The sequence below is a fragment of the Conger conger genome, chromosome 1 (assembly GCF_963514075.1).
Source record: "Conger conger chromosome 1, fConCon1.1, whole genome shotgun sequence".
NCBI classification, from domain to species: Eukaryota; Metazoa; Chordata; class Actinopteri; order Anguilliformes; family Congridae; genus Conger; species Conger conger.
The window spans coordinates 6,105,648-6,120,171 of NC_083760.1; the positions used below are offsets into that span (position 1 = coordinate 6,105,648).

General features: G+C 48.7%; 1 protein-coding gene across 3 annotated transcripts in view; it reads left to right on the plus strand.

Annotated features, from left to right (window-relative positions):
• The window catches only part of vsig10l (V-set and immunoglobulin domain containing 10 like), a 145,631-nt gene continuing 131,107 nt past the window's right edge, over positions 1-14,524 (plus strand). For 2 of the 3 annotated variants that reach the window (XM_061253818.1, XM_061253826.1), the window contains exons 1-11: positions 1-406; positions 2,924-3,250; positions 3,980-4,252; positions 5,177-5,440; positions 7,779-8,021; positions 9,634-9,912; positions 11,282-11,374; positions 11,843-12,067; positions 13,291-13,395; positions 13,843-13,883; positions 14,241-14,336. In XM_061253818.1, the coding sequence (XP_061109802.1) occupies positions 337-406; positions 2,924-3,250; positions 3,980-4,252; positions 5,177-5,440; positions 7,779-8,021; positions 9,634-9,912; positions 11,282-11,374; positions 11,843-12,067; positions 13,291-13,395; positions 13,843-13,883; positions 14,241-14,336 (2,016 nt within the window). In that variant the 5' untranslated portion in view covers positions 1-336. The remainder of the gene's footprint in view (positions 407-2,923; positions 3,251-3,979; positions 4,253-5,176; positions 5,441-7,778; positions 8,022-9,633; positions 9,913-11,281; positions 11,375-11,842; positions 12,068-13,290; positions 13,396-13,842; positions 13,884-14,240; positions 14,337-14,524) is intronic. The other variant, XM_061253809.1, reaches the window with a different exon arrangement.

Sequence of the window (14,524 nt, forward strand, 5' to 3'; positions counted from 1 at the left end):
CTTTTCGCGTGGTTCAGACGACTGTGCGCAATCAAAGCCGAGCACAGGTGAGTCCGGCTTTCCCCCGATGACAGATTGCCCGGCCCACCTGCGAATGGAGGCGGGGTTAGAGAAAAGCGACAGGACAAGGAGATGATTGTCTTATTACGATATCGCAAACCGCACACAGCCCGAGGGAATGAAGCCGAGCAAATGAAAGACGCAGAAGATGAGACGATCGTTCGAAAATTAAATTCTGAATCGGAATATTAAAAATTAAAGCAGTACAATCAAAATACAATTTCAACGATCACATTTGCCGTAAAAAATATAAAGAAAATACAAAAATATTCAGACATGCCGCTGCACAGCCGGCGCGCCCTTAAACACACCTGCTTGGGAGTTCTGTTATCGTTCCTGATGGGAGGCAAGTTTACAACTCTTACGACTTCTTCTGTGATTCAATAAATGCAGACGTAAGTCTGCAAAAATGTGAAACGTTGATTGTTATTGTTCATTCTTGAACGAAACTATGTACAGGCAAGCGAAGCTAAGCCGGATAAATCAGAAAGAATGAAAAGAAAACAGGAAAAAGGCAGGAGTAGCGTTAGCAGAGGCAGGCTAGGTTATCTGGCAGTTCAATATGTGCTAATCATATATATGTTACGAAAACACGTTAAACTAAATATTGTCATATCATGTTTTTTCCGGCCCGTTATCCTTCCTATGCTTTTCTACCTGCTCCTTCAAATTAAATACTTAAATTTACCTCAGCGGGGAAAAATAATGTAGTTTCACGTGTTTACTGGTTTAAAAAAAAAAAGCTGCAAAAAAAAAAGCTTTAAATAAGCGTTTCAGTGCTGTTCACGATTGTTTGCGATAACGGGAGAGCGATGGATTATTATCACTGAAAGCGCAGAAAGATACGAGTTCAGCTGTCCCATGTTAGAGAGAATCTTACCGTGAGCTTAACTTATTTCATTCGAGGTTTACAAAGTCACAAAGAAGCAAACATTTTTCAAACGTCCAATTCTTGCTCGGTGACCACAATGAATGTGGACGAGGAGCTAAATTCGTGAAATTTGTATCATATTTCTACGTAGGGATTTTACGCACTTCTAAAATTGTTCTTGGCACAAGAACACACGTTCGAAAACACACTCTAATGTCAGTGTGTCTTTGTACAGGTTTTTGAACTTGGGCCAGTGACAAGTTATGGATTCCAGTTTAGTCTCTTACACGAAACTTGTGCTTAGAATGCTGAGACGTGATCTAATCTAGAAAATTTCTGAAGACGCTTTCTAGTACTTGACACGACACTGTTGTGTTCTCAACCAAGTCAATTTAAATGATGCATATTTACTACAAAAAAATCTGTGTTATCCCGCCTGACTGAATTTGGTACTGTGCGTCATTGACCTATTTCCTTATGAATCGAGCCGTCGTCGGTTTTGGAAACGACGTTTTTGGACTCTGGGCAATTAGTGACAGACATGCACTCACCTAGCACTTTATTAGGTATTTCTTAGACTTATTTCTTAGACTTCTACTGCTGTAACCTATCCACTTAGAGTTATGATGCGTTGTGTGTTCAGAGATGCTCTTCTGCACACCACTGTTGTAATGTGTGGTTATTTGCATAACTGTCACCTTCCTGTCAGCTTTGACCAGTCTGGTCAAACTCTGACATCTCATTAACAAGGCATTTCTGTCCACAGAACTGCTGCTCACTGGATTTAAAAAAAAGTTTTTTTACACACTTCTTTGCAAACTCTCGAGACATGAAAATCCCAGGAGATTGGCAGTTTCTGAGAAACTCAAACCAGTCTGCCACCAACAATTATTCCACTGTCAAAGTCACTTAGATCATATTTTTTCTCCATTCTGATGGTTGATGTGAACATTAACTGAAGCTTCTAACCCATATCTACATGGTTGTATGCGTTGCACTGCTACCACACAATTGGCTGATTAGATAATCCTATGAATAAGAAGGTGTAATAAAGTAAAAATGTTCCTAATAAAGTGCTCAGTGAGTGTATATTGACACTTCTGCTATGCTATGTTGTGGCTCTAAACTAGCCGTTCCCAGAACACCAAAAAAATGTTCAGTGACACAGTGCTGGGTGACATATTGCAGATTTAAATATATACTTTTATATTTCTTTGAAAACTCAAGAAAGATAACTGCATTGTTATTGTTACGCCATCAAGAGTAATCTTATCATTAAAAAAATATATATATTGCTGTGATTTTTGTGTTTTTATCCTAATTTTTAAAAATCTCAGCTTGCTCAAGGTCAATTAGTTGGTTGTTGTTCATTTTGCGAATCATTCTTTCCAGTGGCAGAATTAGCTGTAAGAGAAAATATCAGAAAAGGGATGATTCCAAGGTCCTATTAGAACATATGATTAATATTTTTTATTCTACTAGAGAGCTGTAAACCTGCAAAGGTAGGGATGAAAAAATTCTACTTCCCTCTAGGGTCTTTCAGCGAACTTATCCCTGGTTATGGGTACGCACTTTGTTGTACGTCGCTCTGGATAAGAGCGTCCGCCAAATGCCAATAATGTAATGTAATGTAATGGATGTGTCAAATGGGTTGATTATTAGGTCTGGAGATCTGGTTATTGGGACAAGGTGGAGCCCAATGTGACACCACCTCAACATTGGTTTTATAATTTTTATTATTGGTTTCCTCCCACAGTCCAAAGACATGCAGGTTAGGCTGTTTGGAGAGTCTAAATTGCCCGTGGGTATGAGTGTGTGTGTGCCCTGCGATGGACTGGCGACCTGTCCAGGGTGTATTCCTGCCTTTCACCCAATGTATGCTGGGATAGGCTCCAGCCCCCCCTGCGACCCTGTTCAGGATAAGCGGGTTAGGATAATGGATGGATGGATTTACATTCGGTAATTTCATATTTTGTTTCTCTCTTTCCGAAGGTGTTGTTGACGGCCAACTTACCGTCACGGTCCCCAGTCCCTCGACGGTCGCCAAGGTCGGCCGTAACAAAACGCTGGGGGTGGAGTACACGGGGGCCGTGGACCCTACGGTCGTGTGGTTGAAGGACGGGGAGACGATCGTGACCTGGACCCTGGGTTCCATCGCCCCGCCTCAGATCTCCGCCGAGTTCGACACGGTCCTCATCGAGCGCAACGGCTCGCTCACCATTCGCAACGTGCAGCTCAAACATGGCGGCGAGTACAAGGTGGTCATGTTCAAGCCTGACATGGGACGGGACGAGGCCAAGTTCGCCCTGCGGGTGTTCGGTGAGTGGCCTGCGATCGAGGGGCGGTCCGGTTATTACATTATTGGCATTTTGGCAGACGCCCTTATCCAGAGCGATGTACAGTTGATTAGACTAAGCAGGAGACAATCCTCCCCTGGAGCAATGCAGGGTTAAGGGCCTTGCTCAAGGGCCCAATGGCCGTGCAGATCTTATTGTGGCTACACCGGGATTAGAACCACCGACCTTGCATGTCCCAGTCATTTACCTTAACTACTACGCTACAGGCCGCCCGGTTATCTAGTCGTCTGGTCATAAGTGGCCATGACTCAGTCGCATATGTGTCTCTACATTTGACCGTTTTTAATACGGATAGACGTAGTTCGGCGACTTCAGTGATAGTGCAAGTCAGTTTGATGGACATACATGGGGGCGACATGGCTCAGGCAGTAAGAGGGTTGCCGGTTCGATCCCCCGCCCGGGCTGTGTCGAAGCGTCCCTGAGCGTGACACCTAACCCCCAAATGCTCCTGACGAGCTGGTCGGCGCCTTGCATGGCAGCCAATCGCCGTCGGTGTGTGAGTGTGTGTGTATGAATTAGTGAATGAGAAGCAATTGTACAGCGCTTTGGATAAAGGCACTATATAAAATACCAACCATTTACCATTTTACCATTATTGGCACAGGCCTGTAGATTTAGGCCTCCACTGCCTTTTATAAATTTATGACTGTTAATTTTTTCCATCGCAACTGTTGATTTCCGCCCCCTGCAGACGACTTCGAGAGCGTGTCCGTGAGTGCGGTGCCTGCTAACATCAAAGAGGGCGCTGACGCCTTCAGCCTGTCCTACAGCACCGGGCAGGGAGAAGCGCAGTCGGTGAAGTGGTCCTTTGACGGGCAGGAGATCACCAACGGGACGCGACACACCATCGTCGATAATCGTCTGACGGTCAAGAGTCCCACTCGGAACGACACTGGCCAGTACACCCTGGTTCTGACCAACCCGTTCAGCTCTGCGACCGTTGTCAGGAACATCACCGTGCTCTGTAAGATTACGTTCTTCTCCGATTCATCACTATTTACCTTCCTATTGGTTTCCATTTCGCTCTGAATTTGGCGCCCCTGACTCTGTGTTAGCAGCACAATGAGATCTCTAGCTGTTGAATGAGGTGTGCTTTGTTAGGGTTGGAGTGTAAACCTACAGGACGGTAGATCTCCAGGAAGAGGTTTGGGCAGCCCTGCTCTAGCTGTTGAATGAGGTGTGCTTTGTTAGGGTTGGAGTGTAAACCTACAGGATGGTACATCTCCAGGAACAGGGTTGGGCAGCCCTGCTCTAGCTGTTGAATGAGGTGTGCTTTGTTAGGGTTGGAGTGTAAACCTACAGGACGGTAGATCTCCAGGAAGAGGGTTGGAAACTCCTGGCCTACAGCTTAACACACATTTGAGAGCATGTAGCATTCTGACACTTCAGTTTCACCGTCATCTTCTCTCAAAGCATTTCAGCCATCCAGGCATTCCTCTAAGAATGTACACCTGCTGCCCTAACCTTTTCCCCTCCTTTTCACTTTTCATCATCGTTTAACTTATCATATCAGTTCACTCATGTGTCCTATTTTTGCGCCCAGGAGTCTATATTTTGTTAATGGCCTGATCTCTGGCCATGCCAGCATTTGTCGTTGTTTTACTTGTATACTTGTGGTCTGCCGGTTCTGCAAACTCCGTAATAATTTTCCACTTTCTCTTCTATACATCCTATGAAAGCCTTTCTGTCCGTTAAGTTTGCCGTTTTCGTGTGATGTCGGTCTTTATTGTGTGGACCATCTCAAGATCCTGTGGATCATGAGATGTTGTTCATGGCAACACATCTATTTTTTGCCTATTTATTTCCATAAATATTCTCCCCCCTGCCACTGTCCTCCTCACCTCTCTCTCTGTCTCTCTCCCTCCCTTCTCTCCCAATCCCCCCTTAGATGGTCCAGATGAGCCGGTTTTGAAAATTCGTCCCCAGAAAAACGCCTTCGAGTTGGGCGACTCGCTCTTGCTCTCCTGTGCGTCCAATGGAGTTCCCGCCCCCACCGTGTCCTGGGTTTTTGGGGGCCTGACCCTCCCCGTGTCGCAGGGCACCCTGAACCTTACCAACGTCCAAACCCACCAGAGCGGGGTGTACACGTGCCTCTTGGTCAACGCTGAGACCGGAACCCGGCTGAGGAGGAACTTCACCATCAACATCTTTGGTAAGGTGCCAGCGTCTATGGTAGGGTCAGCATCTGTGCTGAAGTGACAATGTCTATGGTAAGGTCAGCATCTGTGGTAAAGTGACAGCGTCTATGGTAGGTTAGCATCTGTGGTAAAGTGACAGCGTCTATGGTAGGTTAGCATCTGTGGTAAAGTGACAGCGTCTATGGTAGGTTAGCATCTGTGGTAAAGTGACAGCGTCTATGGTAGGTTAGCATCTGTGGTGAAGTGACAGCGTCTATGGTAGGTTAGCATCTGTGCTGAAGTGACAATGTCTATGGTAGGGTCAGCATCTGTGGTAAAGTGACAGCGTCTTTGGTAGGTCAGCATCTGTGGTAAAGTGACAGCATCTATGGTAGGTTAGCATCTGTGGTAAGGTGACAGCGTCTTTGGTAGGTTAGCATCTGTGGTAAAGTGACAGCGTCTATGGTAGGTTAGCATCTGTGGTAAAGTGACAGCGTCTATGGTAGGTTAGCATCTGTGGTAAAGTGACAGCGTCTATGGTAGGTTAGCATCTATGGTAAAGTGACAGCGTCTATGGTAGGTTAGCATCTGCGGTAAAGTGACAGCGTCTATGGTAGGTTAGCGTCTGTGGTAAAGTGACAGCGTCTATGGTAGGTTAGCGTCTGTGGTAAAGTGACAGCGTCTATGGTAAGTTAGCATCTGCGGTAAAGTGACAGCGTCTATGGTAGGTTAGCGTCTGTGGTAAAGTGACAGCGTCTATGGTAGGTTAGCATCTGTGGTAAAATGACAGCGTCTATGGTAGGGCACCCGATGTTCAAGCTCATAGAAATGGAATATTCAACAGTACACTGGAATGCATTTTATTTTCAGGATCAGAAAATATCTTGTCACACATTTCGACACAGATTAAGTTTAGTTCTGGCCTAATTTGAGCTCTGTACGGAGAAACTTGGACTAGGCTTAATCCCTGTCTGCGAAACTGGCCCTAGGTTAGTGCAGATATTTCAGCATAGTAAAATTTCTGTGAAATGTGCATTTTCCAAAAAGCCCACATGTACATTATAATGAAAATTGTCTGCATGTTACACCATCCGTGTTTACTTGCAATGCAAGTTTGTGATGGGGAACGAGGTTTCATAATTCTAAAGGGTGGAGTCGGTGACCTGTCAATTTTTTTTTATTTTTTATTTGTCCTTTATTTAACCAGGAAATGTCACCATTGAGATACAAGATCTCTTCTTCCAGGGAGTCCTGGCCAAGACGGCACACATAAAGTTACAACATGAGAAACAATAAGGCATATACAATATACATGACAAAAAGTCAAACACAGACGCAGTAGGCTACAAGTGCATTTTAAAAAAGCATAATTGAGTCAGCATCAGGTAAAGCAATTACATGTTTCCTGTAGGGCTCTCTGTAGCATAACCTTAAAGGCACTAATCGTAGGGAGTGCCTCTAGACTAATTTGTTGTTGTCAATCACGACGTGCACCAATGAAAACATGTCACTTTTCACAGTCCCATACAATGATTGGTCAAATTCAGACTGTCACTGGCATGTTGTAGTTCCGCCTGTTTTGGAGTTTCATAAAGGTTTAATTTCCCAAGTCTTCTGAAACTGGAATGTCTAGCTGGGTGTGTCCCGATGCTCAAAATGCATAATCCTTTCCGCAAACACATGGTGGTGGGGTTTTTTTTTATTTTGTTTTCAAATGACTTTTGAAAATGGTTTGAATTGCTTTTTTAGGAACAGATTAAGAGAAATTACAGTATTTTGCCTTGTATTTACTGGACAAATGCACAGCTACTTTAGGCAACTACTTTGATTTTTGTGAAACAAAGTCAGTAAATGCCAGTAAGTACCTTATTATGTATATAGCTTCTATGTAAATACATTTTACAGCCCATTTTATTGTACTTGCCTCTGTAAGTATTACATTAGTTATTCAGCTGACGCTTCTATCCAAAAAGACTTACTAAGCAGGGGACAATCCCACCTGGAGCAATGTGTGGTTAAAGGAACTTCAAGTCACTCTCCTTAGCCACTAGGCTGCTGGCTGCTCCCAAATCTAAATGGTGACCTAAGTACATTACATAATATTACATTAATGGCATTTGGCAGACACTCTTATCCAGAGCGACGTACAGTTGATTAGACTAAGCAGGAGACAATCCTCCCCTGGAGCAATGCAGGGTTAAGGGCCTTGCTCAAGGCCCCGACGGCTGTGCGGATCTTATTGCGGCTACACCGGGGATGGAACCACCGACCTTGCGGGTCCCAGTCACGTACCTTAACCACTACGCTACAGGCCTAGCGGCCTGTTAAATGAAGCGTTATTTACATAACGTTTAACTCCTCCCTCCCTCGCAGAGCGACCGTCGGGCAGCCTGATGTGTTCGGTCGGAGGGAACGCCACAGAGGACCTGCAGTACCGCTGCCGGTGGCCAGGGGGCGACCCCGAGGCGCAGCTCTCCTTCCCCGCTCTGAACGGCAGCGTCAGCGGCAGCGGGGACCTGAACCTGATGGTGACCCCGACCCCGAGTCTGAGCGGGAGGGAGATCGTCTGCACGGCCAGACACCCCCTCCTGCAGCAGAACTGCAGCGTCACTGCGCGTGAGTATGACTGGGCCTGCCACTGTATGAGCCCTCCACACACACACACACACACTCACACTCACACACACTTACACACACACACACACACACACTCACACACAAACACACACACACTCACTTACACACACACACGCTTACACACACTCACACGCTCACACACGCTCACTCACACTCACACACACTCTCACACACACGCTCACACACTCACACACGCTCACTCACACTCACACACACACTCACTCACACTCACACACACTCACACACTCTCACACACACACACACACACTTACACACACACACACACACACTCTCTCACACACATACACATGCACACACACTTACACACACTTACACACACACGCACACACACACACTCACACACACACTTACACACACTCACACACACACGCACACACACACACTCACACACACACTCACACACACTTACACACACTTACACAAACACACACACTCACACACACTCACACACACTCTCACACACACACACACACACACTCACACACACTCACACACACTTACACACGCTTACACACACACACACACACACACACACACACTCACGCACACGCACACACACTCACTCACACACACTCACACACACTCACACACACACTTACACACACACACACACACACACACACGCTCACACACACACACACACACGCTCACACACACACACTCACACACACACACTTATTGTTATTAGTAAGAATAAAAATAATATGTTTAATTACAAAGAAATCATTCGGTGTCATACTTCTTTTTTTTCTTTCTTTGAATCTTTAAACTCCCGATTTTTTAATGTGAAAATCTGAATCTGTTGAGCGTCGATTTCGTCTGCGTCCCAAACTCTGCCACTAGAGGGCAGTGTTCGGCAAATGACAGCTGTAATCGGGCCAGCAAGGAGGGATTCAGACTTTGCATGCTGCATAAATAAATTTCATCCTTTTAGCTGTTTAAAAATGTATGGAATCCAATGAGAACTAAAACACTAAGAAATGAATTAAATGAGCCTTAAATTGGGCTCTGGTGTTTTAACAGATATGCACTCACACATACTCAAAGTATGCAGTAAGCTGTATGGCAGGGATCAGCAACTCACGGTCCTCTAGGGCTAAGAACTGCTGGTTTTCCATCCTCTCTTTATATGTGTGTGAGGGCCAGAGCTGATGATCCCTGCTTGTGCAGTGTAATAAACACGCTCTCACACGTGATGAACACGCTCACACGTGATAAACACGCTCTCACACGTGATAAACACGCTCTCACATGTGATAAACACGCTCACACGTGATAAACACGCTCTCACACGTGATAAACACGCTCTCACACGTGATAAACACGCTCACACGTGGTAAATGCGCTCTCACACATGGTAAACACGCTCACACACATGATAAACACGCTCTCACACGTGATAAACACGCTCTCACGTGATAAACACGCTCACACGTGATAAACACGCTCTCACACATGATAAACACGCTCACATGTGATAAACACGCTCTCACACATGATAAACACGCTCTCACACATGATAAACACGCTCTCACACATGATAAACACGCTCTCCGTGCCGTCGTTTCAGGAGGGCCGGCGGGCTTGCCGCCGCTGGTCTCGTCCGCGGTGGTCGCCAACGGCGACCTGGTCGTCACCATCTCCTGCGCCGGCGCGTGGGTGCCCGTCGCCACGGTGACCTGGTCCCGCGGTGGTCAGGTGATCAGCGGCGGGGGGGAGTACCGGATCAGCCCGGACACCACGGCGCTGTCGATCCTTAACCCCGCCTTCAACGCCAGCGACATGGGCATCTACTCCTGCCACGCGGCCAATCCGCTGGGCCGCCAGGAGGCCAACGTGCGCCTGCTGGGTACTTCCTGTCTCCGAGAAGCAGCCTTCTGCCCCTCATACAGCCCTTCTGCCCCTCATACAGCCCTTCTGCCCCTCATACAGTCCTGCCTTCTGCCCCTCATACAGCCCTTCTGCCCCTCATATAGTCCTGCCTTCTGCCCCTCATACAGCCCTGCCTTCTGCCCCTCATACAGCCCTGCCTTCTGCCCCTCATACAGCCCTTCTGCCCCTCATACAGCCCTGCCTTCTGCCCCTCATACAGCCCTTCTGCCCCTCATACAGTCCTGCCTTCTGCCCCTCATACAGCCCTTCTGCCCCTCATACAGCCCTGCCTTCTGCCCCTCATACAGCCCTTCTGCCCCTCATACAGTCCTGCCTTCTGCCCCTCATACAGCCCTGCCTTCTGCCCCTCATACAGCCCTTCTGCCCCTCATACAGCCCTTCTGCCCCTCATACAGTCCTGCCTTCTGCCCCTGATACAGCCCTGCCTTCTGCCCCTCATAGTCCTGCATTCTGCCCCTCATACAGCCCTGCCTTCTGCCCCTCATACAGCCCTTCTGCCCCTCATTCAGCCCTGCCTTCTGCCCCTCATACAGCCCTTCTGCCCCTCATAGTCCTGCCTTCTGCCCCTCATACAGTCCTGCATTCTGCCCCTCATACAGTCCTGCCTTCTGCCCCTCATACAGTCCTGCCTTCTGCCCCTCATACAGTCCTGCCTTCTGCCCCTCATACAGTCCTGCATTCTGCCCCTCATACAGTCCTGCATTCTGCCCCTCATACAGCCCTTCTGCCCCTCATACAGTCCTGCATTCTGCCCCTCATACAGCCCTTCTGCCCCTCATACAGTCCTGCCTTCTGCCCCTCATACAGTCCTGCCTTCTGCCCCTCATACAGCCCTTCTGCCCCTCATACAGTCTTGCCTTCTGCCCCTCATACAGCCCTTCTGCCCCTCATACAGTCCTGCATTCTGCCCCTCATACAGCCCTTCTGCCCCTCATAGTCCTGCCTTCTGCCCCTCATACAGTCCTGCATTCTGCCCCTCATACAGCCCTTCTGCCCCTCATACAGCCCTTCTGCCCCTCATACAGTCCTGCATTCTGCCCCTCATACAGCCCTTCTGCCCCTCATACAGTTACTTGGCACTTGATTGGTCAATACACTACCTGTCTGTCTTAACAAGCATCATAGTCTTTTATTTCGACTAGAAATTTTATTTCTACTTTATTTCTTCATTTTACTTTTGCTAAATGAGACAAAAAAACCCCCAAAAAAACAGGTGAGACAGTTCAGAGGTGTGACTCATTTGTGTGTGAGTTTCATTTCTGGTAGATTATTGTAAACCGTACCCAGGTTCTGCTAACCTACCCCATCCTCCCTGCCCTCCGCAGGCCCAAAGATCTCTGACTCCAGGCTGCAGACAAACGCCAACGGCACAGTGGTGACCCTGACCTGGGACACCCCCCCCGCCTCCATCATTACAGGCAAGAATGGGGCTCATTCATTCCTCTACGAGAGAGATTCTGGAGCAGTTTTCCAATACTAAAATAACGCGGATGGTCTGCCTGCCTGCCTGTCTGTCTGTCTGTCTGCCTGTCTGTCTGTCTGTCTGTCTGTCCGTCCATCTGTATCTGTATCTATGTCTGTGTCTGTCTGTCTATGCGTGTGCGTGTGCATGTGTCTGTGTGTCTGTGTGTCTGTGTGTCTGTGTGTCTGTGTGTCTGTCTGTGTGTCTGTCTGTGTGTCTGTCTGTGCTTGTGTGCATGTGTGCCCGGGTGTATATGTGTATCTATGTGTGTGCGCGTACGTGCATGTGTGTCTGTGTGTCTGTGTGTCTGTGTGTCTGTGTGTCTTTGTGTCTGTGTGTCTTTGTGTCTGTGTGTCTGTGTGTCTGTGTGTCTGTGTGTCTGTGTGTCTGTGTGTGTCTGTGTCTGTGGGTGTGTTAAATTCAGGTTTCAAGGTGCAGATGGCGGGGCCGAACCTCACCTCCAGCCGCGGGGGCAGCCGGCGGAGGAAGAGGGCGGCGGACGAGTTCCGCACCGTCCAATCAAAGCCCGCCGCCGCCCGCAGCTCCACCCTCGGCCCGCTGGACCCCTCGGCCCGGTACCGCTTCCGCGTGCTTCCTGTCGCCGGCCAGAATGTGGGACAGCCTTCCCGGGAACACCGGGCTGGGCGAGGTAGGACCTCCAAAGTTTCAGATTTTTAACATGCTGAGGATCCTGGGAACTGTAGTTATTCAGCCCGTTCCCTTATCTGGCCCAGCCTTCTGGGCAGCCTGTAGCATAGTGGCTAAGGTACATGACTGGGATAGCCTGTAGCCTAGTGGCTAAGGTACATGACTGGGGCAGCCTGTAGCCTAGTGGCTAAGGTACATGACTGGGGCAGCCTGTAGCTTAGTGGCTAAGGTACATGACTGGGGCAGCCTGTAGCCTAGTGGCTAAGGTACATGACTGGGGCAGCCTGTAGCCTAGTGGCTAAGGTACATGACTGGGGCAGCCTGTAGCTTAGTGGCTAAGGTACATGACTGGGATAGCCTGTAGCCTAGTGGCTGAGGTACATGACTGGGGCAGCCTGTAGCCTAGTGGCTAAGGTACATGACTGGGGCAGCCTGTAGCCTAGTGGCTAAGGTACATGACTGGGGCAGCCTGTAGCCTAGTGGCTAAGGTACATGACTGGGGCAGCCTGTAGCCTAGTGGCTAAGGTACCTGACGGGGCGGCCTGTAGCCTAGTGGCTAAGGTACATGACTGGGGCGGCCTGTAGCCTAGTGGCTAAGGTACATGACTGGGGCGGCCTGTAGCCTAGTGGCTAAGGTACATGAAGGGGACCTGGAAGGTTGGTTCCTCAAGCCCTGGTGTAGCCAAGATCAGTGCCCCTATTGGGCCCTTAACCCTGCACTGCTCCAGGGCGGGATTCTCCCCCTGCTTAGTCCAATCATGTCTGATAAATGACTGCAATGTAACTGCAATGAACATTGGTATGTGTCTGTGTGTGTGCGTGTGCATTGGTGTGTGTGTGTGTGTATGGTGTGTGTGTGTATGGTGTGTGTGTGCGTGTGCGTGTGCGTGTACGTGTGCGTGTGCGTGTGTGTGTATGGTGTGTGTTTGTGTGTGTGTGTATGTGTATGGTGTGTGTGTGTATGGTGTGTGTGTGTGTGTGTGGTGTGTGGTGTGTGGTGTGTGGTGTGTGGTGTGTGGTGTGTGGTGTGTGGTGTGTGGTGTGTGGTGTGTGTGTGTGTGTGTGTGTGTGTGTGTGTGTTTATGGTGTGTGTGTGTGTATGGTGTGTGTGTGTGTGTGTGTGTATGTGTATGGTGTGTGTGTGTGTATGGTGTGTGTGTGTGTGTGTGTGCGTGTGGTGTGTATGGTGTGCGTGTGCGTGTGCGTGTGCGTGTGCGTGTGTAGAAGGTCTGAGCGGTCCGGCCATCGCGGGAATCGCGGCCGGGATCCCCTGTGGCCTCCTGCTCCTCGTCCTCCTCATCCTCCTGATCGTGCTCTGCAAGCGGAAACGTGAGACCCCAGGCCCCCTCTTCATCGCCTCCTCCTCACCTTCCATCACCATCATCAGCATCATCATAACGAATCACAAAAAACTGCGTTTTAAGTGAAATGTTTGCGTTTGCTGAAAGCCTGAAAACGGTATTGAGCAGCTGTAACGCTATCGTCAGCCTGCCCTCCGTCAAGGCATCAGCGCAGGTCTCTGACAAAATGCTACAGCCCTGCGCCATGTCTCCTCTGCGTGAAATGACATGCGTCACCACTGGGCCGATTGTTTAAGATTCAAACCTCTCAAATAATTCATCTTAGAGTAGTGCACTGTAAAGTGTATCGGCACTTTTGCATATTAAAAGTTGAGGCAATGTACTTATTTTGCGCAATTTGTGAGCAGTAATATTCAGTAATAATACTCAGCGTTGGAGCCGATGGGTTCATACTCTTGTGTTCCGTGTCTTTCAGGTCGACAGACGAGGTACCCCGTGTCTCGGACAGTGGAGAAGGTGATGCTCTTGTGGCTCTCTCTCGCAGTCAGTTTCTCTCTCTCTCTCTCTCTCTCTCTCTCTCACACTCTCTACTGTTTTTTTTCACTCTTTCTCCTGCCATTCCTGTCTTTGTGCTCTCCTTTCTCTCTCTCTCTACTCGCTTTCTCTCCCCCCCTCTCCCCCCCTCTCTCTCCCCCTTCCTCTCCCTCTCCCCCTCCCTCCCTCTCTCTCTCCCCCTCCCTCCCTCCCTCTCTCTCTCCCCCTCCCCCTCCCTCTCTCCCCTTCCCTCTCCCCCTCTCCCCCTCTCCCCCTCTCTCTCTCTCTCTCTCTCTCTCTCTCTCTCTCTCTCTCACACACTCATGCTTGCACTTTAAGGTCGTCACGTCGCAGCCTAACCTGAGTGCTCCACACAAGCTTCTGACTGGCGGTTTGAAAAGTGTGGGCGGGCCCCCGGCTTACAACAACCAACAGGTATTTCATTCTGCAGGGCGAAGGGGCGGGCTCTACTGTCCCCGAGGACCAATCATAAGTGCTGTGAGTGACCACGTCAGAAGTAACTGTTGCTATGCAACTGGGTTTTATTGTAGCCTCGTCTAGAAATTGTGGGTGCAAAGTGTGAAAGGCTCTTGAAATTTTGGCTGAACTTCACAAGAGAGCTG